We start from the raw sequence: 24159 nt of genomic DNA on the forward strand, positions 1-24159 counted from the left end.
GGAAGACCTTGACCAAACAGCCCTTTGTTTGCTCCCTGCCCATTGGTCTGCAGTTTCCTTGCCTCAGGCCAAAGCCAAATAAAGTGAAAACCTTTTCTTCAACTCACATTTCACTTTCACAATAAAACTCACACCTAGGTCACTGCCCAGTAAACCACAACTTCCACCAGGGCCAGTCCTGCCTCAGTCTACTTTGCTAGGCCCATTTGGGTATCCAGAGAGGAACCAGCTCCTGACCTGGCCAGGCTCCTGCTTCCCAGTTGGTGGTGACAGCACACACCAGTTGCATCCAAGCCAGGCCCATGACGCCCTCCCAGGGCTCATCTTCTGGAATTCTGGATTGCAGTGAAAAGAAGATGAAGAAAAGAGAGATGCAAGCCCCTTGAGCTGCACAGAGAACTTGCTACCTAAAGGCATTTGCCTCAGGAAGAGGTAAATGTAAGGAACTGACAGCAATGTTGTTTTGCTCAGTTTGAAATTTCATTTTTATGCTTATCTCATGGAAAATTCGAAATAACACTGGTCACACTTACAACCTGCTAAGGGGAAAAATGGCAACAGCAAGTGCAAATGAAGGGAAATTTTCTGACAAAAATATCTTCCTCAGAAAGCACCTTTCAGAGAAACAGATAAACACACATACTTACAGAGCAAAGCCAAACCCCTGCAATCTCCATGGAGGTTTGTGCAGCAACACATCTGCAGCTCCCCACCACCTCTTCCCTGTCCCTCAGCTAGAGAGAATAATTCCTGTAGGTCAGTTGGAGTGAACTTTCCTTTATCTGTGCCAGGGAAAGTTTCACCAACAGCTGAGAATCTTCAGTGACAGGCGAAGCTGGACAGGCAGCAGGTTGCTATTTCTCTGTAGAGGTTCATTCAGCTTTACATATACTATGACTACTTTGGATCTCCCCCTGTAATCCTAAAGCAAAGAATTGTGAGGAATAAAAAATATTTTTCTAAAATTGGGCATGAAGAGCTGAGCATGGCCCCATCTCTGAGGTGACCATATCGAAGAAAAACCCAGAGACTTCATTACTCAATGGAATCAAGTCTCAACCCTTTGATCCAGTCTTGAGTCCATTTGAAAGTGATGCAAGGCCTCCAAGGATGTAGCTGTGGCTCTAAAACTGGAGAAGTGATATGCTGAATGTGCTAGTTTTCTACCTTCTCCAGCTACAGAAGGGGCAGTTCATTGTTACAGCCCCCAGCCTGCTCCTGGCTGTTTGTGAGCATCCCTCCAAACTGCTGGTGCATTCCAAATAAATGGGTACAACTTAGCAAAGCTACAACAGCAGCTGAAGCAGTGGGGAAGGATCATATGAGCAACCAAGCAGGCAGATCAGAAAAGGAAAAAGCTTCCAATAGGTGATGATGAGCAGGTGGGAAGAAGTAACCAGTTCATCTCTGAGAGAAATGTGAACAGAGCCCTGTAGTCCCCCAAGAAATTCATGTGAGGGGCTGCAGGAGCAGCCCCTAGCCTTGTGTTAGCACTTTATTTATAGCATTGCCTTCTTGTTCATAATCTTCCCAACTGTGAATTGCAATTTTTCCTCCCCCCAGCATTATGGTGATGGTTTGGAACATGGAGATGTTTGGAAAAGGGCAATTTGGCATCAAGAGTCTAAAAAGCACATACAGATGACATCCTAAATGCATCTTTTATGAGCTTGGAATGATCCCTTTAAATTAAGCTCAGAGTCTGTGACAGCTTCTGGTAGTGTCGCCAATAAGGAAAAAAAAAAAAAATCAGGAGGTTCTCACACATATGTAATCTTAGAAATCTTGCTTTCCCTCATGCAACTTTGAACTGCTTACCAATGCTTCCCAAGGAAAGTGCTTCAATAATTTTCATTTGTCTCTACACTACATATGCCCTCAAACCCTAACATACTTTTAAATTCAAGGCTTATAAAAAATTAAATGCTCCAATAATTCTAAATTGTGTTTGTTCAGTGTTACTGGAGCCTGGCCATTCCTTCAGTTGGGGATTTTTGTTTTGTTTGCAGTGGGTGGAGGAAGAAGTGCTTTCTATTAGTGCTTCAAATTGGAAGTTGGTCAAACAGCATCACAGCAGAGTGATTCAGCAGCCTCTGAGCCGATTCACAGTGTCATAAAATGGGATTAGGAAAACAACAATGCTTGGAGAAGAAAGAACCCACACAAAGAATCACAGCAGGAGAACAATACCAGAAAGAACAGAGAGGAATACTCCTCATTTGGCTTCTGAGAAGCAGGTTGGATGACCTAATTGGTGGCTTTTAATGCCCTTCATTCTGCATGGAGTTGCAGGGTTCAGCTGCCCGGATCCAGCCACCACAGCTTAATAAATGTCTCTGCATGGACTGAACCACCCCAAGTGTTCCTGCGTGCACATCTGCAGCCTCTTCTCATTTATCTGATGAGACCATGGTCACCCTCTGGCACAACCCCTGATGCTACTTCACAGCAGGCAGGAGCTTATGCAGAACTAGTGGTGAAAGTCCGTGCCCACTTAGGACAGGAAGCAGAGGGAACAATCTTAGGCTGTGAGTTAAATCCAAAAAGCTGTGTTTTGTTAGTGTTACTCAAGAAGATATAAACACACTGGCAGCACATCAAAGGACCTGAGGTATTAAACTAAGTGTATTTCCTAGCACTGTCCTGAACAGGAATTAAACATGTATTTTGTGATCTCCTGAATCCAAGTATCAGCAACCACCTATGGCCAATGCCAAGATGGAAGAGAAAAGCGTATTTAAAATCTATTCTGAACCTGAAGATCCTATTGAACCTTGTTTTAAATTAGGCCAGACCTGTTACAACTGTGGCCTTGAAGTGACAGAGGAAGGCAGGGCTCTCTCAGGAGTTTTACTAGATCAGCAGTGGTTGAGTTACTCCTATGCAGAACATGAAATCACAGCTTCACACAATTGAGGAAAATCAGACAATTATATCACAATTCCAATAAAATTGCTATATCCAAAGTCTGGTAGAGACAGAAAAACGAGGAAAAAGAAAAAACTCATATGCCATGGTCTCCTCTTGTAGACTAAAAAAATTATAAAGTGCATCCTTGTAAATAACTCACTGCAGGATGCCTGGAATTTTATAGAAACTACTGCAACTTGTCTCCCAGTGGGGAATAACTGAGGCATGAGATAAGAAATCAGCCATATCCTAACTTGCAGTGACAGGTGCTGTAAAAGGAAATGCCCAATAAAGCCTTAATGTATAGGAATGGCAAATAACTGTCTGGAATTCTGAAATAAGAAAGCATAAACCAATTCTCTAATCATGTCTAATCAAAGAACACCATCAGTTTCTAAAAACTTCTAGGGAAAAAATGGGAGAGGTGGTAGCATGCTTGTCTTCGTCAGCAGTGTTTTGGGAATATTTTAGCCTGCAGAATTTAATTCCCTGTTATTACTTCTGAGTCTGAAGGTGAAAATCATAAATCACAACCATTCATAACATGCAATAATGGGATGAAATACTCATAAGGAGAGTTACATGATGAAATCCTCTGGGATTGCGTGTAACCCTTACAGTCCTTGATGATAGCATTAAAAATCCTTCTGTCGCTAACATCTATTCTTCCCTAATTCCTATAATAGTTGTTCCTTTCTTCTCTCATAACATTTCTAGATTTTTGTGTCATATGGCATTCCTTCCACCCTTCCTCCCTGTTTCCCTAAATATATGTCTAAGGAAAAATCATAGGAAAGCATTCCATGCTTCAAAAGATGGGCACGTTTTAAATTACACTGTAATTACTAATAAGGGCTTTTAATACCTGAGGAGCTTTCCCAGGGAGTTTTGCTCTGATTTCAGGACCCCCATTGTTTTTATAGAGGGCTATTTGGTCCCATTTATAAGGTGGTTACATTTTGAGTAACAAAGACTCCAATACTCTAAAATAAAATAACACTGTCCCTACCCTTCTTTCACCTTCCCACAACTGAGTTTAAAAAAAAAAATCCCAACCCATGGTGTGTTAGAGCTTTGTTTTCTGAGTAACAAGACCAATCATGTTTCCTCTGCTTGAGGTCTCTCTCTTCTCTTCCTTTTCTTCTAGGTCCTCTGGATCCACACTGACATAGAAATATCCCATGATGGAGAAAATAATGCACACAGCAAAGAGGAGAACAGTGAACAAGACAAATTCAGCCCACTAGGAAAGAAAAAAGAACAGCAGGTCAGGAGACCCCAGACTCTCAGTCTGGAGGATATCTCTGCACTTTCAAGTGCTTTTTAAAGAGCTGGGTGAAAATTATTTCTTAGTTTTCAAAATGGCTCACAAGATAGAAACTCTCTCATCCTGTTTTTCTGGTAAATGCTTGTATACATAATGTAATTGCAAATATGTGATACCTCTTGAAACAAAACAGTCAGATTGAGTTGGTTTCATTAAATATTTTCTTACAAATCTGACTGGAACATATCCACCTGGGCTTTTTGCCTACAAGATCCTTTTGGGAGAGGGATAGATTCATGCTGGCAAGAAATAAGCCCCAGTCCACACCTTCATGGCATCATCCCAAAAGTTTCATTGCCTGAATTAAACTACCTCTGCACCACGAGCTCCCCCTGTAAGCCTGACACCTCAGGGATGCCACAGGCAGCCTGGCAGGATTCCCCAAGTGAGACCCTTGAGGATGAACTGAGTGCCCACTGGTCTCATTTCTGGTGAGCCACTCAACGTGTGGCTACCACTGTGTTCAGGCTCAGCTAGCTTGCTAGAGCTGAGCTCCAGCAGAGTTACCAGCACAGGTCAGGTACTTCCAGCCCCTGGGAGGGCCAGGGAGGACCAGTGCTCCCCAGAGGAGCACCACTGAGGGCCCCACAGAGCAGGGGCTGGGGGACAGCTCAGAGTGAGCTGCTGTCAGCTCAGGCGCAGGAGCCTGGGGCTGGGCAGAGAAGCTGTGCACCAGGACATGGCCATCCAGAAGCACCAGAAGCCTCTTGTAAAGCATGACCTCTGTTTTAAGAGCCAAACCATACCTGTGCCATTGGTGCAGCCTCAGCAACAATGAGCACAAAGGTATTCCCCACAGCCACGGTGAGCAGCCAGCCTGCCTGCAGCACCGACTTCATGCTGGCTGGAGACTGAAAAGAGGAGAAGGGCCTCATCAGTGGGAATCGCGCTGTGCCCTGCGGCCCTGCTTCACCCTCTGGAGTCCTGCCCAGTGCAGATGTCACTGGGCTCAGCCTAGGAGGAGATGGTGGAATTTCCTCTGTGTGGAGTGGTTAATCTGTGGTTAATCTCAACATCTGCATACAAGGAGCTTTCAGAACATGGACAGGAGGACACATGAAGAAGGAGGAGATGCTGTTGTTGCAGAGTTGAGTCCAGGTCATCCCCAACCTGCATCATCTGAAATGGTACGATCAGGATGCCCAAGGAGCCACACAGCCCTGCAGCTTGGAGTCTGTGCCATGTGGCTGTACACACCTTTAGAAAAGAGACTGGATCTTGATGTTAAATTTCTTGCTGAGGACAAATTTTTCACATCCCATTACAGATCATCCCACTGCATTAATCATCCTCATTAATAAACATCTGCACCTTACTCCAGGGATAGATTTGAGCAGCTTCAGTAGCTGTTTGACCATGTAATGTCTCAGTCCTCTCTTCTCATCAACCTCCCCAGACAACAATCAAATCATCCCTTGCAGGTTCATTACCCCTTGCTCCTTTGTTACAACCTTGCATGTTTAGACCCCTTCAGTCTCTCAATTTAAAGCAGGTGCTAAGTCCTCATGCCACCTTACAGTCCTTGAGATACCTTACCTTTTTATCACTGAAAAATACATAGCACAAAATACTTCACTAGGGAAAAACCGTGATATAAAAATATTCAGTCTTCCTGTAAACCATCCAGTTCTGTTCTGTGTTCACAGGTTTACCAGAAAAGGTTATTTCCAAGTATTACTGGGAACAGGTACCTTCAGAATATGAATTAATTTAGCTTGAGGGCACCCAGAAAGCTGTGTTACAATCCCACTTTCAGCTGAATGATAGATAACATTGTTAGTGTCACGTCAAAGGAAGTATGACAAGTCAATGACAGGTGCAGAAATAAATCTTGAAGTCTAATTGTAAGGCCCTTATCTTTAAGTGGAGTACCTGAGAATAGGAGAAGGCCAGACCCGTAATGGAGAACATCACCTCCCCAGCAGATATCAATAAATATTGTGGTAACTGCCAGGCCATATGGACATTGTTGGCTTTGATGTCTTCTGACTTCCACATCTCAACAGCACCTCCAGAAATCTAGCAGGAAAATAAAGGCACACTGATTAGTTGCTGAAAGATCAGATCTTTCTTAGTCTGGACAACAGCAGCAAATTTACCAAAAAACATAGTTTTAAGCAGAGGTTGAAAAAAAGCTCTGCCTTTGAAGCAAACTATGGCTCTCAAACTATGGTGACTCCAGCTGGACAGGGCAGAAAGAGCAGGATGGAAACATTCCAACTCATTTAGCTACCACAAGAATTCCCTGAATTATTGCAAACCAACAAGTTGTCTTCTGTAGCGGGGCTGGGAAAAGCCTGTGAGGTTCCAGGACAGAGCCTGTGACCTGCTGCTGTCCCCAGGGTCAAAAAAGGATAAGAGGGTAAGTGCTCATTGAATCCATGTGGTCACAGCTCCCATTTTATCAGCACTGTACAACTTCCCTATGATATCATTGACACCCAAACAAATTCAGGTCAGGAATGCAAAAGTAGCAAAGACTGCTCCATATTAGATCTATTCAGATAGTTATGGTAGCTGTATTCCTAATTGTTTCTGTTTCTTTTCCCAGGTGTAATTAATACTGCCTGTGATGCACAGAGGCTCAGAGGCTGAGAGAGATTTGACTAGAAGCCAGGAAAACACTAGATTGAAATGACTTCAGGCAGAAAGCCCTGTGTTTAAGGGGAGTACTTGGGAAAATACAAGGGATGTTTATGAGATGTTCTTAATCACCAATCATTGCCAGGGAGGCAAATCAAGAGACTGTATTTCAGCAGGCTAAAAGGGGTGAGAGGAGGGCTGTGCATTGCTCTTTAGCCCATAAAAAAATGTCACAAGCACCATGTAAGTGCACACTGAGGAAGGCTGGGTAGAAGGCAGCATCCCCATGATTTAAGTTTCACAGTTCAACTACATTAGCAGCCTAATATATTGTATTCTTGGTTCTTCTATATGGCACTCCTGGCAGAGGAGCAGGGCTCAGTACAAATCACTGCAATAATTAAGAGTGATCTTGGCCTCAAGCAAACTAATTCTCTACAGACAGCAGAAACCACAGAGAGAGAGATGGCAAAACAAGGGATGAAAAATATTAAAGTACTAGCACAGGGTTCAGAAGGGCTGAGGCACAGAGCCACTCTCAGCAGCCAGGGCTATAGCAGGGACTTAGGCAGCTAGGACCACAAACTGGAATCCTTGGCACAGTGACATGGGACACATTTACATCAGCTGGCCCTGTTACCAGAGGCTCTGGGGCAATTTTCTCAGTGTTATATTTTTAATGCAACTTCTCTGTCTGGTTTCTCATCTGGTGAAAGAGGCTTGCAGCTATGGAAGAGGGGTCTGGCCAACATCACTTCAAGTGTGTGTGTTTTAGGTACATAAATCTCTGCGCTCACAGATGGCAGCATCTGCTTGTTCCCTCCAGGGCTGTACATCCCACTCCAGCTACTGGAATGGGAAAAAAAAAAATGCCAGGTGCTTCATGACTATATTTTTTCCCCAATGTTTTTGGACTCTGCAGACATGAACAGCTCCCATTAATTGCCCAACAGGGAGATGCTACTGCCAGGGAGTAGCTGACAACACTTTGCTCTGCTCATCACAGCACAGCAGCCAAAGTCCCAGAGGGCAGCTTAGCAGTGTGTCCTGTCAGACCCAGTTTGTCTGTGTGCCTTTGTGGTGGAAAGGTTAAAATGGGAACTAAGCTGATCACGTTCATCTCCGTGGCTCCAGCCAGCTGGACCAGGGTTGAAGCAGTGTGTCTGAGAGGTTGGCAGGCAGGGAAAGGAATCCACCCACTCAGCAGTGCTCAGACCCCATCAGGGCTAGGCTGTTCAGAAAACCTTGCCTTGACTTTACACTAGGCTCCAAATTAGCTGTACAGACAGTGAGAGGATGAAACAGATGTACAAAATCACCAACATCCTCCCAAGATTTTGTCCCTCTTCCCCCTGTGCATAATTTAGAAAATCTTGGAAGATCAGACTTTAGTTCAGTAAGCTAAATGTGAGGATAGAGCAGATTGTTTATGCAATTTTTTTGGGTGTGAGGCACCACCAGGTACAATATTTTAAAGACCACAAGCAGAGTCAGCTCTTGGCAGGTGATAATAATGCTTTGCAGTGCTCTGGGTCAATGTTAACTGCTCAAGGATGGCATGAGACCAGCACAAACCACAGATCACATGATTTTCTGTGGAGGATTTCTATCAAGGAAAAGATTTTACTTCTTTTTAACTCATGCAATCTGACATGATCACAGTGTAAGGTGGAACAAATACACACCCACCTTGCTTATGTAGATACCAAAACTTTTTACTATCTCTTTGATTACAGACAGCCTTCAGATGGCTACTGCCCAGGGATCAGAGTGGACAAAGCAAGTGACAGCCACCAACACAGGAACAAAAGCACTACCAGAGAGTAGAAGAGGAGTGTGTTACCATCACAGGAACACTTACATTAGTTATCACAATGGTGTATGAGGCACCAAAGTCAAGCAGCCCCAGCTCCAGGGGGAACTCTCCTGTTTCAGTTATGCATTTTCCATTATTATATCTAGATAAAAGGATGAAGGACAGTATTTCCCAGTTAGTTCCATAAAGAAACAGAGCAGAGCTATCAAACGTGCCCCTGAAATGGAGCAGAGAGGATGCAAGATGTAAAGATGTAGCACTTACATCAGATAATCACTGGAGTTCTTGCTATCTTATCCTTCCAGAAACACTTAGACACTGACTGGAATTTACCTAATGGCCCAGGTCATTGCTAACATTTTTTAATGGTTTCTGCTTTTTCTTAGCGCTGATATAATTTTTCTGCCCTTAGGTCAATTTTCCTCCCAGATTTTGCTGCATTTCTTAAGGAAATGTAAGCCAGAAAAGTAGTCAACAAGAAATCACAGATGTGGACCCAGAAGCAACTTTGTTTCCTTTCAACAAAGCAAATTAGCCTTCATATTTGTTCTTCTGATTTTGGATGTGTGAGATGGCACAGAGGCTCAGCAGCATTGCCACAATGGCTGCGTCCTACTAAATTGCAGCAATAAATATTTTGGATGGAGCTGATGCAGAGAAAAGCCATGAAGCTTGTTTTGAAACATTGGAAATGCTAGAAATACCCTACAAGAGCCAACTCCAGTGCTGCCAAACCATGGCCATATGGAGCCCCTGTCTAACAAGCCTGGTCTGCAAAGCCATGTAATGCTACTTGATGTTACCAGCCCACATATTAACACTTGGTAGCATGGAATATGAAGTGGCCTTTCCCTGAGAGCACCCCAACACCAGGAGCCTGGGCCTGAGAGAGTAACAAAATAAAGCAGGCACTAAATGGCAAAGGACACTTTACCATGTCCCACCTTACTCCACTGGCACAGGAATGGCCAATCTCTTCCCTCCAGGCCCCCACATAATGTGAATAAAAACTTCTGCACACACATGAGTGGCCTGGAGCACCTGCTCTACACTGAGTTTATAATGCTGCTTTTTACAAACATCTGCCCCCCACAACCACATGCCAAGACAGTAGCAATGCAGGTTTTGCTCTTAGACTGAGAACCCAAGGAAATGCCTCAGCAAGGATCTTCAGCTCAGGAAGAGAAACTTACATGTCCCTCTCCAGAAGTGAGTACTCAGAAGCACTGTAGTTTTTCTGAACAGCAATGAACCTGTTGCTATCAATGGTGAGGTTGACATCTTGGCTCAAACCATTAATGAATCTGCAAAGAAACCATATTTTATTGACCCGTCACACAGGGCAGAAAAAACATAATTGCAGACACTTTAGCAGTTTGCATACTCTCTCAAAGCATTCTGTAATTCCATAAGTTTATGAGAGTCTCTTCTGCAAGTTACTAAAATATTTGTCTGATTAATTGCCTAGTTTTTCAATACAAGATTATTTTCCCTGTTGCGTAATTTTACCCTCTTACTCTATTTTCTATGAAAAGTGACCCTCACTTTTTGTGGTCTAGAACCTCCAGGCAATCCAATCTCATAGACCAACAAAGATTGCAGCAAATTCTGAGAAGGCCATAAAGATGACCAGAGGGCTGGGGCACCTCTCTGAAGACAGGGTGAGAGAGTTGGAGCTGTTCAGCCTGGAGAAGAGAAAGCTCCAGGGAGACTGAAGAGCACCTTCCAGCATCTGAAGAGGTCCTGCAAGAGAGCTGGAGAGGGACTTCTTAAAAGGGTATGGACCATAGGACAAGGGGGAATGCCTTAAAACTGAAAGAGGGTAGGGTTAAATCATGTTAGATCTTAGGAAGAATCTCTTCATTATGAAGGTGGTGAGGCACTGGAATATGTTGCCCAACAAAGTTGTCCATGCCTCATCCCTGGAAATGTTCAAGGCCAGGTTGGATCGTGCTTTGAGCAACCTGGTCTAGTGGAGGTGTCCCTGTCTATGGCAGGGGTGTTGGTACAAGGTGATCTCAAGGTCCCTTCCAACCCAGACCATACCCTTGTACCATACCCAGGATTCCAGATAGACTTTCAAGAGGATTTGGGCAAGGTGAAATTAGAAAAAAACTATAACAACAAAATGAACACACCACAAAATAAAAACCAAAAAACCAACCAAACAAAACAAAGCTTAAAAACAATGTTCAACTCCTTTATCTGAAAGTCTGTATAGACAAGTTAGGAGAGCAGTATCTCTTCATAGCTCTGTACTTGTGAAGGTTTCTACTGACTAAACACCTTGAAGACTTGATTTAGTCAGAATTTTTCAAATGTTTTCTTGTGGAGAATTTTGAAAAAATCCCCAGACTTTCCATTTAAGAATTTGTAAAGAAGTTTCACTAGGAAGAAACTAAAAATTTACTTTTGTTAAGCACTTAACTAACTTCAGGGATTTCAGCCCCATTTAAAGAACTGAAAACCAAAATATCTTAAAACATAGGCCAAATGAAAAGTGTTTAATTTTACTATCAATTTTTGAATTGCCAGAGGGAAAGTGTCTTTTGTCTATGAAAAAACACTAAACAAACTGTTTCCATATAAGTTATAAGTTTTAGTTTTGATTAAGATATCTTATTGTGCTAGAAAACTCCTTGCACCTGCTCTTCAGGATGCACAACTTCAGTTTCCTGTGGCAGGCTGACACTCTGTCCCCTCACAGCCATTTTGGGGGGGGAAGTTTGTTTTTTTGGGGGGTTGTTTGTTTGTTTTTGTTTTGGTGGTTTGTTTTGTTTTGATTTTTGGTTTTGGTTTTTTTTTGCAAGTTTGCGTCTTCTGCACCTCAGCAGGCAGCACAAACCAGAACAGGAGTGTTTATGGACTAAATGGAGTAGTTCAAATTAGGAAGAGTGGACTAAGCAGAGCCCAATGCCCAGCTGAATTGTTTATGAGGATATAAAATTGTTGCTGCACCCAATTTAGTAGACACTTGTGCATGAGTTTGGGTGAACGTTATGGGTTGGCCAATTTGCAAAGGACATAGCAACAGCTCCTATCCAAATTGCTGCCTCCCTTTCATCAGTGAGATGAATTTGCCACTTTTCCAAGGAAGGAACTCTTTTATGTTGCCATCACAGCCCAGACTATCCCTAGGCAGTGAGCAGCAATAGTTCTCAGCTCTGCATGGCATATGTGGGAGGTGACACTCTGTCAAGCCTCCACAGCTGACACCCAAGTCTTGCATGAGAAGTGTGGACTAGATTCCAACCCAGGAACATCTGGGCTATGTTACATACAGATGCATTAGACAAAAGCACTTTCCCTCACCCAACCACCGCCAAATCCTCAAAAAAAAAAGCTATTCCTACCTAACAGCTGCCAAACCATTTTCTGGCTTTGCTTCCAAGTCTGTAATCTAAAGAGAGAAGAAAAAAAACCATCAAACATATTTAATAATGCTGCCTTACAATGTGTGGCAGACAATAGTGGTGTCTGCAGAGTTACACATGTGCTGCAAAGCCTGAGGAAATCGACTGGACTCTCACATAAGCTTTACATCAGGCCACAGCTGGGGAGCCCTGTTACAATGAAGCCAATGGCAAAATTTCATCTCCTCCAAGGGCTTAAGATGAGATCGTACCTTTTCTCCTCATCTCTTCTGTAACAAAGGCTACTGAGTTTCAGCCAGTCACCCTTCTACTGAGGCATGCAACACTCTCCAAAAAAAGTATTTTTCTTGATATTGAGATAGCAAGAGAGCATTATCCACATTAGCATCTTTTAGTGACTAGTTACAATTAAACTTGAGTGCCTTACTCCTACATAATCTACAAATGCCTAACTTTCAGACCCTGATTCTTATCATATTCACAGACTTCACAGAAGTCTAAAACTGAGAGGAACTGCTAGGTTACTATCCTGTTGATCATGCATCACTCATTCTTTCCCTGATCCTCAATACTCAAGAGATTAAACTGTTGTAATGTGCAGGCAGAAAGCAGGAGAAACCAAGATGCTTGTTTGTGCTCACAAACAGATCTCTGCAATGGCCATCTGGATGGGCACACTGGGGAGTGAGAGTCTCTCCTGGAGACCACAGCTAGAACAACAGCTAGAGAGATGATCAACATTCATTTGGAGAAACCTGTTTGGTGTACAATGCTGAAAAAACACAATTAAGACACAGTCCTGCCCTGTGAGGGCCTAAGGTTGTCTATCACAAAAAAAGAACACAAAGCAAAGCTCTTGGCTGGTAGAAATCCAGAGATGTGCCATGTCCACTGAAGATGGCAGGGCAATTTCAATTTGCACTGCCCAGAGATGGAACCCAGGCAAGCCAAAAGGGACTTTGGAAACTGGCTCTCTCTCAAAATTTTCTGGCCCTTTCTCCATACTTTTTTTCTGGAAGCAAAACCCTGAGTTTCTGAGACCAAAGATCCAGAATTTCAGTATATCTATTAATGTCTATTGTACTTCAGAGTAATATGCTACCCACAAATAACATATGCCCTAAATAATAAATAGCCACAGTGAATAATAAATGTCAGAGCCATAAATAATAAATGGCAACATCATTTTTTTTCCATGGGAGACACATGGGGATGAATACTCTAGTTTGTTGCTAGACCAGCCAAATTATTACTCGTTTTCACTGATGATCCCCAGAGCTCTCAAATTCATTTCCTGCCTACTCAACAGCCCACAAAGGAGAATAAACCAATTTCAGATATGATCCTTCCAGGAAAGCACTCCCACCTGAGTGAGTGGGCCAAACCCAGCAGTGAGGGAGGTAACTTGAGGGTGAGCCCTGCAACACAGCAGTGATGCTGGCACTGCTTTTCTTGCGTTGTAATGCTGGAAAAGTATAATTTACCATGCTGTCTTCCACATCTCCCTTATCTAGAGCTGTGAATGACAGGTCAATAGCATTACCCAACAGCACAGATGTTTCCCAGCACATGAGAGCCTGCCTGTGCCAGGGTGGGCATTAATTTAAGCATAGTCTAGACAGCTGGGGCAGCATAGATGTACTGGAGCTCTGAGATTTCTATGCTCCAAGCCTGTTGCAGGCTTTGGCTTCTTAAGGACTGTATGAAAATCACAAGTATGCATTTCTTAAGGAAACAGCACACAGCTTTCAGGGTCACAGGGAAAATTAACTTCATGTGATAGTGAGCTCCAGACTCCAAACCATAAAGTTTGATCATCAGCAATGAACCTTGATGCTATGACAAAACAAATTCTTTAAATTAATTTCAAGAAAGTATATGGTTTCTACTATGCAATATTGAATGCTTGGTGTGGCTACCCTGCAAGGTAAAAGGCTGAGGAACTGCAAAGAGAATGGGTATTTTAGCATGACAACAGATTCTGATGGCATTTACACACCTGCCACAATGTGCAATTACACCATGAATTTCAAGAGAGCTACTCAGGATACAGCTACACATAAAAGATATTAGAATCTGCCCTACACATCCCATATGCCCCTCTCTGATTGTTGCAGAAATACACAAAAGTCCAAATACAGCCAGCTCTGCTGCAGAGCCTAAAATGAGCTTAATTATTTATTCTGTTCAGCAAAACAAATGGGCCTTCTGTGCTTTTTCACGAAACACTTGCAATAACTAATACCAGAATCATTCCTCTGATGCTTTTATTCCATGGCCAGCCCTAGAGCCTCTTTAACATCTTTGCTTTATAGAGCCATCTTTGGGGGAAAACCTCTGGCTGTTTCCCCAGCTTTCTCCAGCTCTGCTGCCTAGCAGGCATGACTCTGCTCTCCCACTGCAGCACTCGGTGGATAAAGTGTGCCCAGAAACTCTCAGATGCCACAACGTCTCTATTAATCAACCAGCAGAAATGTGTACAGATCCAGTGCCTCTAGCTAAGAAATGAGGTTTACAGCATCTGAGAGCAATCAGACAGACATTGCAACTGAGCAAATGAATTAATGAGCCTATTACCCCATTGTAGCATCACAGCCATTGAATTAATACTGTATTTACACTTCACTCCCACACTCACTAAGTGGCTTGACAGGCTTCCTTCTGCCTCAAAAACAATTAAGCTGTATACTGATTTTTCCTTCACAGTGTAGTTAAAAGCAAGAGTCAATCCTTGATGTTGCAGGGTGAAGTGAAGGCTCTGTTGCTCTCCATTCAATATTAATTTTGAGTACTCAGCTGGGTTCTGTAGAAGAAAATAAAGTTGGTTACACTTTCTTCAGATAAGAAAGGATTTGCATTTTCCTACCAGGTGTAACACTATCCCCTCTTTAAGGGAGACTGTAATCCTGTTATCCTTTATTCCTAATTACAGGTAAATGTAAAGTGCATCCTTTGCCAGGGAAATTCTTCTCCAAATGTTCAATTTCTGTTTCATGTAACAGAGATATTATGCTTCATTTGTAAAGCTATTCCCATGCACTTCTAAGGCGATGGAGCAGAACAAGCTTTTGCATCTGTGGGCTTTATTAGAAAATGCCTGAAAAAAACTCCATCATTTCTTCAATGACATGCAAGTCAGGCCTTTCAGTCCCAGATATATGCTTACCTGAAAAGACTCCACAGGCTGCTGAAATAGGTCCTTGTCTTGGATTGTCACTTGAACAGGGTTCTTGGCCAAATTCAGGACCCGAATTAAACTTTCTTTAGGGACAAGTCGAGGCATATCAGTTTCCTAATTAAAGTAAAATGCTTTAAGTGCCATCTGTATGCTTTATTAGCACTTTAATATCTCTTCATTTTTAGCCATAATAGTCTTCCTCTCTGTAATGACACTTTTCCATCCCTTCCTCTACAAAAGTTGCACTCAGAGAAAACTGAACATAAATCATTTTTAGGTAGGTTCCCTCATAGTAGCTCAATGGCCAACCCATCATTCCTCCCAAAAATTGCTCTTCACACCACTAAGTGCACAGACTACACACCTACTGAGGAGGTAGAACAATGTCACAGCTTTCATTATACAGCTCCCTCGTGCCTGGATTTAACCAACTGCCACATCAGAATGGAAAATTTTGTGCTTAGCTTTCAAAAGCAGTGACCAGAATAATTATTTCCCACTGCAGTCAGTGACTAGGGAAAGAATCAGACCAGAAGTTAAGTAGTAATGAAAATCCCAGTCCAGCTTTATGTCTGTAATCAGTGCTTTTACATTACTGGACATCTTGCTATCTCTACAGCTGACTTTATAGATATTATTCCTTCTTTTCTGAGAGAGGTAAGCTGATGCCTCCAGCACTGAGGTATCTCCTTCTGTCAGGAATCATTTCCTAGAAAGAGTACATCAATCAGTGTCAGCCTTGTACTACCTGCAGAGCTAATATTTTTTTTTAACTTCTATTTTTTTTCTCTTTTTATTTTCAAGTAGCTGCCAGCAATACTGCAGAGCTGTTTATTTTTCTTCTATCTTATCTGATAATTTGGGTATTGCCGGCAGGGGATTTTGAACCTAACTGGGTGGGGAGACACACTGCCAAAGAAGTCAGAATGAGCTGATTTCCCTGTATCCATATGCTGCTCTGGACCAACAGGCCTGCTAATATTATCCAGCACATTCCATTATTGTAGCTTTTAAATTCTGCTACCCACAGCCAAGTGAAGGTGGACCATCTTATCCTTCTCTTTCTTAGATCTTAAAATGGCCTTTAGAGTAAAATTTTCATGCACAGGCAGGGGGGAGCCTCTAACTCCCAGAGGAGGAGCCTCTGCCCAGAGGAGTCACCCACAGCCAGAGCAAACTTTGGTGCTTGGCCAGAGATTCTAGTGGTGGAAATGAGAGCATTTCTTTGCTCACAAAAAGAGATCAGAAAAAAGACCTGAACCCACACAGTCTCTTTTCAGTGGGAGGCTCATTAGGGGATTCACCTGAGGAACTAGCAGATGTTAATCCAGGGCTGTGAGCCAGCCACTCTAACAGAATGTTTGAAGTATACATAGAAGCTTTAAAAATTAATCCTATAGTAACTTTTGTGAGACAAAGGTCAGCCAAAGTCTACACAATGCTGGTCAAGAGCCAGAAACAAACAGTACAAATTTGCAGGAGCTAACATGGAATTTATAAGAGATGTGCTGCCATCCTCTCTGGGGATGCCTGGCAGGCCCTGATGCCTGTGTCAGCAATCACTTGCCTCCCCAGAGAAACAATGTGACTTGTAAAAAAGCCACCCCATCATAAAGCAGGAAAGTAATTTTAAAATTTTAAAACAATTAAAAAAAAAACAAACAAACCTGAAACCACCATACACACATAAAAGACCCCAAACAGAAAAGTATAGGCAAGCTACAGCAAGAAATAGGAGAGAGAACAGACTACCTTTTGGAAATTAATCACTAGCATTAACTAGATGTCTGTCAAGCACTTTGACGATGGAAATCTAGAATATAGACCAATACAGATGACCAGCACAGCAAAACTGCAAAGACTAGAAAGAAAGACATAGGGACAAAGAGAGGGAAAAGTGGACAAGGTAAGAATTATCATCAGCAACTGGATCAGTATGCTCAATTGTAAAGAAAACATTACAAATTTTGACCAAGGAGCACAATGGCTTAAAGGATTATCTACCACACATCACTAATAACATCCCATGGAAAGAAAGTATTTCTGAGGAATGCCTTGTGCTTTACTTACATTTATTTTGACTTCTATAACAGCTGCAAGTCCAAATGCCAGCCCTGCAAGGATCATACCTGTTGCCATTTTCCTAATAGGTCTATGGAGCAAATGAAAGAGGTGCCATTAAGGGGAAAAAAGTAATTTAAACTATAGAATACCATTCCTTAGCGACAAAGATGTGCCAAAGCCATGTAATGAACTGTCCAACAGGTGGCACTCAGGATGACAGGTTGTTTAAATTGCCAATCTCTTAACTTAAAACTATTTTATTATTCTGCATGAGGCCAGTCCTGAGGCCAATTAAAATTGATATGCCGTGAAAATAAGTTCTTTCCTTGCAAGTTTCGTATTATCTTTTTCCCAGCTCTTCTAGTGGGAATAGCTCATGACATTAAATTAATCCATGATGTTGGAGGGAGCAACAGAAAGATGTAACTTCAAGTACCTTTTGGGAAAGGCAAAAGAAAAGTAACATTCTATTTAGCAGTGGGAATGGGAATAGAAAAATGTGTAGTTTATGTGTAGTAAATGTGTAGTCATCAATGTTTCTGACCATCTGGGGCATCATTCTGGGTTATTTTTCTCATGCCAATACATTTACATTTCTAGAAAATAAAGAGCTTTCCTCTAAACTCAAGGCAAAGCTAGTGCAACTTTACCAGAATTATGTGAGAAAATCTGATATAAATCAGAATAATACATATCCAGAACAGCAGATTCAAACTGAGTATTAAGTTGTTGAGATTTGAGACAAATCTGTTTCTAGATTCAGTAATCTCCACTCTTAGTAATGGTCTTTAGTCCTGGCATTCACTCTTGGTCGGTGCTTGAGTTTGTGCTGCTGGGTGAATTACTCTGTGATTGGTCATCAGGCAGGAAGCTTTCTGCCAAGTCAAGGCACAGTTCAGGCCATGGGCTCACAATGGTATCAGGGAGAAGTACAGCCTCTAATGTATATCCTCCAAAAGGGGCACCATTGCAGCCTGGACAATATTTTGGATATGTCTTCAGGTGCCAGCAATTCAGCACAGTGGGAAAGGACCAGCAGGGTAAAAGGAAAGGCTTCTGAGGCACCTGCCACCCCCATTTTATGTGGTTTTGTCTGTCCAGCATTTTAGTTTGGATTAGGAACATGCTTTTTAAGCCAATCAACCTACTCATTACCCTTTCCCATGCTATGGCTCACATGCAGAAGTGGTGCTGGGGCATAGAAACTTGTCTCCTTTCAGTTGAAATTCCACTGACAAAGGCACTCCAAGAGTGCACATAATGTACTTCCACTGCTACAGGGCATCAGTCCACAGAGGCAGCATACAGATACTCTGAAGTTAATTTACACAAATTGCATAAAGTGAGTCTCATAAACAACCTGAGGTCTGTTCCTATTACAATGCACTTTTTGCTAACATATATTAAGGATAAAATGCTTGGCTCATATGGAAATCTCCTTATGCACTCACTGGTTCAGATCCTAGCCAGCATGGGACCATGAATTTGGTCCCACGGGGACTTTTCAGGAAGAGAATTATTTAGGCATGACCTGGGAAACAAGGTGGTAAACATGTTGATCAAATTCAAAGTGAGGCTATCTACTTTTAGAAAAATCTGTACAGAGCAAAATTCAACATCACTGAGTTTTACCCTCTGGCATTTCCATGAGGAAATGAGTTGCTTCCTTCTGTGGAAGAGGGTGATGCTGCCTCTTGGGACTGAAGCATACTCAAGTACTGGGAAAGGTGAATGGAAATTTGTGTTTCTCTTCCTTAAAAGCTATTCTGTACACTTACAGCAAAAGAAAAAGCACAGATGCATCTGCATTGTCCCCAAGTACTTACGTGAAATTCAATTTGCACATGTTTATCAGGGGGTAGAGCCCAAGGTCAAAAATTGGGATGAAGACAAGAATAAGAAGTGGATTTAAGAACTGCAATACAAAAGAATGGGAGTTCAGTGGCTAGAAAGCATCTTTTAGTAATTAAACCCATAAAGCTCTGTCCTCCAGAAATAATTCCATTACAGAAGGGACATGGACAAACACTTAAAACCTCCTTTTAAAATATAATCACAGTTTGCACTTAACAGCTTCTGCTATTTAGTTTTCACAGGCATGAATATATTTTGTTCATATCCTCCCATCCAAGAGGCAAGCAAGCATCACTGACCCAGTTTCCCTGGAGAGAGAACTGAAACATGATGTTTTTAAAGAGTACAAACCCCACTGACAATAGAGACAGGTGACCTTTGGTGCTGTGGTGGGACCTTACAACACATCAGCAACAATGGAAACATCTTGGGACTTCAGCAAAATCCCAGAGGAACAGGCACTATTCTGTGAGATTGGCAATTTCTCACACTTCAACACAACCAAGTAATCCCCCAGGAACAAAATTTCTCCTGAGAGCGGCACAGCTTGTCTGCCAGCCAGAAGTGGCAAAGCAAGAAAATAGAGAGCAATGAAGAACCAGCAGGGAGAAATGTTGTTTCAGTTCCAAAGGAACATTTCAGGGAACAGAACAGCTTTGAATTTCTCCAGAGCTAGTCACCATAAGAATTGTAATCAACTCTGACAACATAGCACCATCTTGCTTTCATGTTTTCATCTACCCTGCAGAAAGGGAGGAACCAAACATGTTTCAAGAACCATGTTCATCCCAGGACAGGAGCCTGTTAAAAGGAGATACAGGTTATATTCTTCACATGCCAGCACTGGTTCAAGAAGTATTATGGTGGCATATTATCCCACACCTCTGCACTGCTCTGCAGGAGTCAACTTCTGCATTAGGACATCCTCGGGATCTTCTGAAGCCCAAGCTTGCAAAACAGCCTGTGAACAATAAGAGGCCACACCACAGCAAACAGCAGGAGCACTGCTATTACCTTCAAAAGGAGCAGAGAATGGCCACTGGTCCCATGAGAAAAATATAAATGAGAGAAAATAAGAAGATACATTCTAAGGGTTATTTCCTACCCTGTAATATATTTTACCTGCATTTGGTCAGGCTGAAGGACATATATTCCCTGAAATAAAAAGATATTCCAAGTGATTCATAAGCACTATAGCGTATCAGTGCATATGGTAAATAAGTAATCAGTCCCAGAGAGGCCTTTGCAGCCAAGGTGGTTTCCTCAAATGCTTTATGTTGGCTTTAGCAGCTGATATTGTGCTCTTGACACTTTTTGTCTAAGGACACTGTTTAATAAGATCATTTTGCAGAAGGAAGCTGCACTCAATCCTTGATATTTGGCAGCTGTGACCCAGCTCATGACAGGTACTGAGGCTCATCTTTCAGGCTGGCTGAGCCATGAACCAGCTGAGTGGAGAAGGATGAGGGTGTTAGTGTCCAAGCTAGGAGGCAGGCTTAGAGCTTCTTCCCTCCCTGCTTCTAGGATGTGAAAAGCCCCAGTCCTATAAGTGAGTGTTCTCAGAGCTTCCCTGTGAGCTCTGTTGGCATTTCTGCCAAGTTCCCAAAAGGATAATAAAAGACCATCCTTGAGCCCGTGGGCTGCACAAACACCCCTTTCCTCTCCCCATCTGCATCTACCAGGCTTTGGATAACTGCAGCTTTTTGGTTTGAGCCAAGAGTCCTCAAGGCTATAAGAGGTACCTCACACTTGCATCACTATCCCAGCTCACACAAACGGGCAAGGTCAACAGGAATGGATGGACCTGTCTCCAGGGAGGGACTGGTGGTTTTCTGAACCCCATTAAATGCTTTTCATTTGAAATTAAGATGAAAATGGGGAGAGAAGGGGGTTTGGTGGGAGGGTGGGGGACAGGGAGGAAGGGTGCAGAAGGGAAGAAATTAGGAAGGCAATAATGTATTTCCAATAAAATGTTGGGGGCCAGGAGGCAGAAGGGGGGTGGGTGGGAGGGGTGGGAGGGAAGTTGGGGGTCTCCTGTCTGCCAGTTCTGTCCTCAGCTGAGTCTAGACTGGCTGCCTGTCTGTGCCCACAGCTGCCTCCTGGGAGAGTGGAAAAACACCAGGCAAATACCCCCTCATGCTACTCTGCACACACTATAGAAATGTGCCATTAGGAAATGAGCCTTCAAATACTTCATCCGACACTAAATCATTCCCTGTTTGACTCCAGACTTCCTAGCTGAGCCCTTGTCCACTGAACAGAAAGTCAGAGTGTATTATGAACATGAACTCCAACAAGCCTAAAGCTGGCATCACTCCGATGTTGCAGTTAATTTTCACCTTCTTGAGGTGGGGCAGCTCATGAGGGGAGAGCAGTGGAGACTGAAACAAAAGCCAAGGAGCTATCTAAGTTGGTGTGACAAAATAAAAGCCTTGAATCTATCTTTCCACACCTGGGAGAGTCCAGTAGTGACGCCTGGTGATACTTAGCTCTCCTGATAATGGATCACTAAGTGCATGTGAGCAAAACACCAGAAAACAAATGTTTTAGATATACATCACATAGACTGCATGGACTTTGTTCTGTCTTTCTGAGGTGGATAAATATTACCCAAGGTGTAGTCTTTTTCATGCCTCATTTGAACTAATTAAGCCTAATGATTATTACATATTGAGAGCCCAATTTTTAACAGGAGTGACATAGAAGGTCTCAAATCTGTGGCTTTAAGACAATTTTAAACTGGAAAATGGACAGGTATAATCCTAGATTTTGACGTCAGCATCTGCAGGCAAGATCTAAATTGCCTGCTAAAACATATATGTCTGAAAAACAGCCCAGTGTGGGGACACCTTCGGGCAGATAGCTGACCTACATTAATCTGCTACTGTAGCCTGCACCATTTGCCATTCACACCTTTGAAGAACTTTATGGAACACAGCTAATTAATCCCTATCACATTTTTATCCTATACACAAGATTCCTGCTGGTTTTAAAGAGACTCCATTAATGTATCACCAAGTGGTTCAGTGCAGAAATGTACAACAGCTCTAGTCACACTTTAAAAGGGTTGAGTGACTTGTCTGTCTTCCATGGGGACAGCAGGCTCAAAATCCTACCTGCCCTAGGTCACAGGGCCACTGGCAGCCAGCAGGTCAGCACCCCTGACCTTGCAGGCTGCTGATGGCTCCCCAGCCCTCACTTCTAGCTGAGATGAGCTGTGATGGACTGAACGTGGCTGCATTAACAGAGCCTCTGGCTTCTAATCACCAAAAGTGAGACTCACCCAGATTCACCAAGCAGACGCTCTTAGTACTGCAAGACTCCAGTTAATAAGCAAGAGCAGGGATGTTACTACTAGTCTTACCAGCCCTGATGACATTAAGTACTTACAAAATCAGCATTCATTTTTGTGGCTTGCAAAGTCCACCTGGATCCCTAAAGAGAAAACAGACAGCGGTGAAACCTTCAAGATGTTCTATGGGGCTAGAAAACATGGGGACAGAGAAGGTGACAGTGATGGAGGTCTTATTTCCCCATCTATTCCTTCCCTTCCCTGTAATACCTGTCATTAGGCAGGGCACATTCTCTCCTTTCATTCTCCTGTGCCAGACACCTGGCAGGACTCTGAAGGGCTGACCAGCAGGGATGGTGGAAGGCCCTGGACACTTGGTAGGAGTGTGGCCCACTGTGTCCCCAGGATACTTTGGCATAACCCGAAAAGAACAGAGGTGCCAGCCAAGGCTGGCAGGCAGAGCTGTACCCACAGTACTGTACCTGCTGATCAAACAGGGCCCAGAACATTGGCAGTGGTATGAAGAGGAAGAGAACACGAGTCACCATCTTAACCTCCCCAATCAGCTGTTTCTAAAAGAGAACAGGCAAAAAGGTAAGGCAGGGATGTAAAGCCAACAGGTGATTCAAGCCACAAAGCATAAGTCCTATTTCTTTCTGCATGGCAATTCTTCATTGCACTTCCTTGTGATATTGGATATGTTTGCATTTCCACATTTCAGTGCAGCACCTAAACTGTCCATTAAGGGTCAGGAGAGTACAGATGTGGGAAGGGAAAGGAAAATGCATGTGAGAAATGGTGTGGCCACACCATTCTTACTGTCTCCCCTGTCTGTATGCCCATCTCCCCCTCTCCACTCCAAACCTACCAGGTAGAGCATCACTTACTGAGTATTTTTCTGAAGCCCAGTCCAGCCAGTGATCTCTCTTTGGAATCTCACGGGAGCGGTTTTTCAGCCGGTTTTTAATAGCAAACTGGGGAGAAAAATGTGTGAGCAACTCACTCATGCTGTACCTGCCCTTGTCACATTCCCAACTCAAGGCTACCTTCCCCATCTCCAAATATAAGTAGTGGCAAAACATTAAGGGTGGTGGGTTGCTGGACCTCTAAAATCTCAGATTGGATGCTTTATGATGAATTGTGTGCAGGGAAGTTTCTATGACACCGGTTGATTAAAAGTATGATGGGGGAATGAATCATAGAATCACTGAATCTTAGAATATCCTGAGTTGGAAGAGACCCACAGGGGTCACTGAAGTCCAGCACCTGGCCTGTTTATGCTGTGTGCTCTAGTCACTGAACACACTGAGCCACACTGTCAAAAAAAGTGGCAGACCTCACTTAGAAATCCTGTCTTTAAGATCCTGCCTGTTTCCCCAAGGTAAATTTGGCAGTAGGATTGACCTAGATAAAGAGAAAACATCTGCTGTTAGCAACAGCTTCCTGAAATAGAAACATCGTTATCCACCTAATAATAAGAGAGTATTTTTCACATAATATATTCAGCTCACACACCATGAAAAACAATTTATAAGGCTCTAATGCAACTTCAGCAAGTGTCTCTTGCATTTACTGAACGTGCTGAATGTCCATAATATGAATGTGTGCTATTACTGTCTGCTGAACTGATAAAGTTCAGAAAAATTATTCATCTGAAAAAAAATGGAGTAATATCTGATACTCTCTGAGTTTCTGAATTTTCCTTTCAGTTCAGTTTCCACCAGCATCTGCCACTTGTGATTCTACTACATGGACATCAAC

At 42.9% G+C, this 24159-nt stretch overlaps 1 protein-coding gene across 18 annotated transcripts in view; it reads right to left on the reverse strand.

Annotated features, from left to right (window-relative positions):
- SLC15A2 (solute carrier family 15 member 2) overlaps positions 1 to 24159 on the reverse strand; it is a 150709-nt gene that overhangs the window by 57679 nt on the left and 68871 nt on the right. For 9 of the 18 annotated variants that reach the window (XM_085584205.1, XM_085584204.1, XM_085584199.1 and 6 more), the window contains exons 10-23: positions 23286 to 23372; positions 22881 to 22970; positions 22497 to 22541; positions 20229 to 20261; positions 19079 to 19167; positions 17259 to 17340; positions 15177 to 15302; positions 14649 to 14813; positions 11990 to 12036; positions 9830 to 9940; positions 8682 to 8778; positions 6110 to 6256; positions 4984 to 5088; positions 2838 to 4153 (exon numbers count right to left, since the gene is read on the reverse strand). In XM_085584205.1, coding sequence (XP_085440331.1) covers positions 3977 to 4153; positions 4984 to 5088; positions 6110 to 6256; positions 8682 to 8778; positions 9830 to 9940; positions 11990 to 12036; positions 14649 to 14813; positions 15177 to 15302; positions 17259 to 17340; positions 19079 to 19167; positions 20229 to 20261; positions 22497 to 22541; positions 22881 to 22970; positions 23286 to 23372 — 1401 coding nt within the window. In that variant the 3' untranslated portion in view covers positions 2838 to 3976. Of the gene's footprint in view, positions 1 to 2837; positions 4154 to 4983; positions 5089 to 6109; positions 6257 to 8681; positions 8779 to 9829; positions 9941 to 11989; positions 12037 to 14648; positions 14814 to 15176; positions 15303 to 17258; positions 17341 to 19078; positions 19168 to 20228; positions 20262 to 22496; positions 22542 to 22880; positions 22971 to 23285; positions 23373 to 24159 lie in introns of those variants that run through there. The other 9 variants (XR_014956500.1, XR_014956499.1, XR_014956498.1 and 6 more) reach the window with 3 other exon arrangements.

Source organism: Lonchura striata, chromosome 7 (genome assembly GCF_050655825.1).
Source record: "Lonchura striata isolate lonStrDom1 chromosome 7, ASM5065582v1, whole genome shotgun sequence".
In the NCBI taxonomy this organism is placed as follows: Eukaryota; Metazoa; Chordata; class Aves; order Passeriformes; family Estrildidae; genus Lonchura; species Lonchura striata.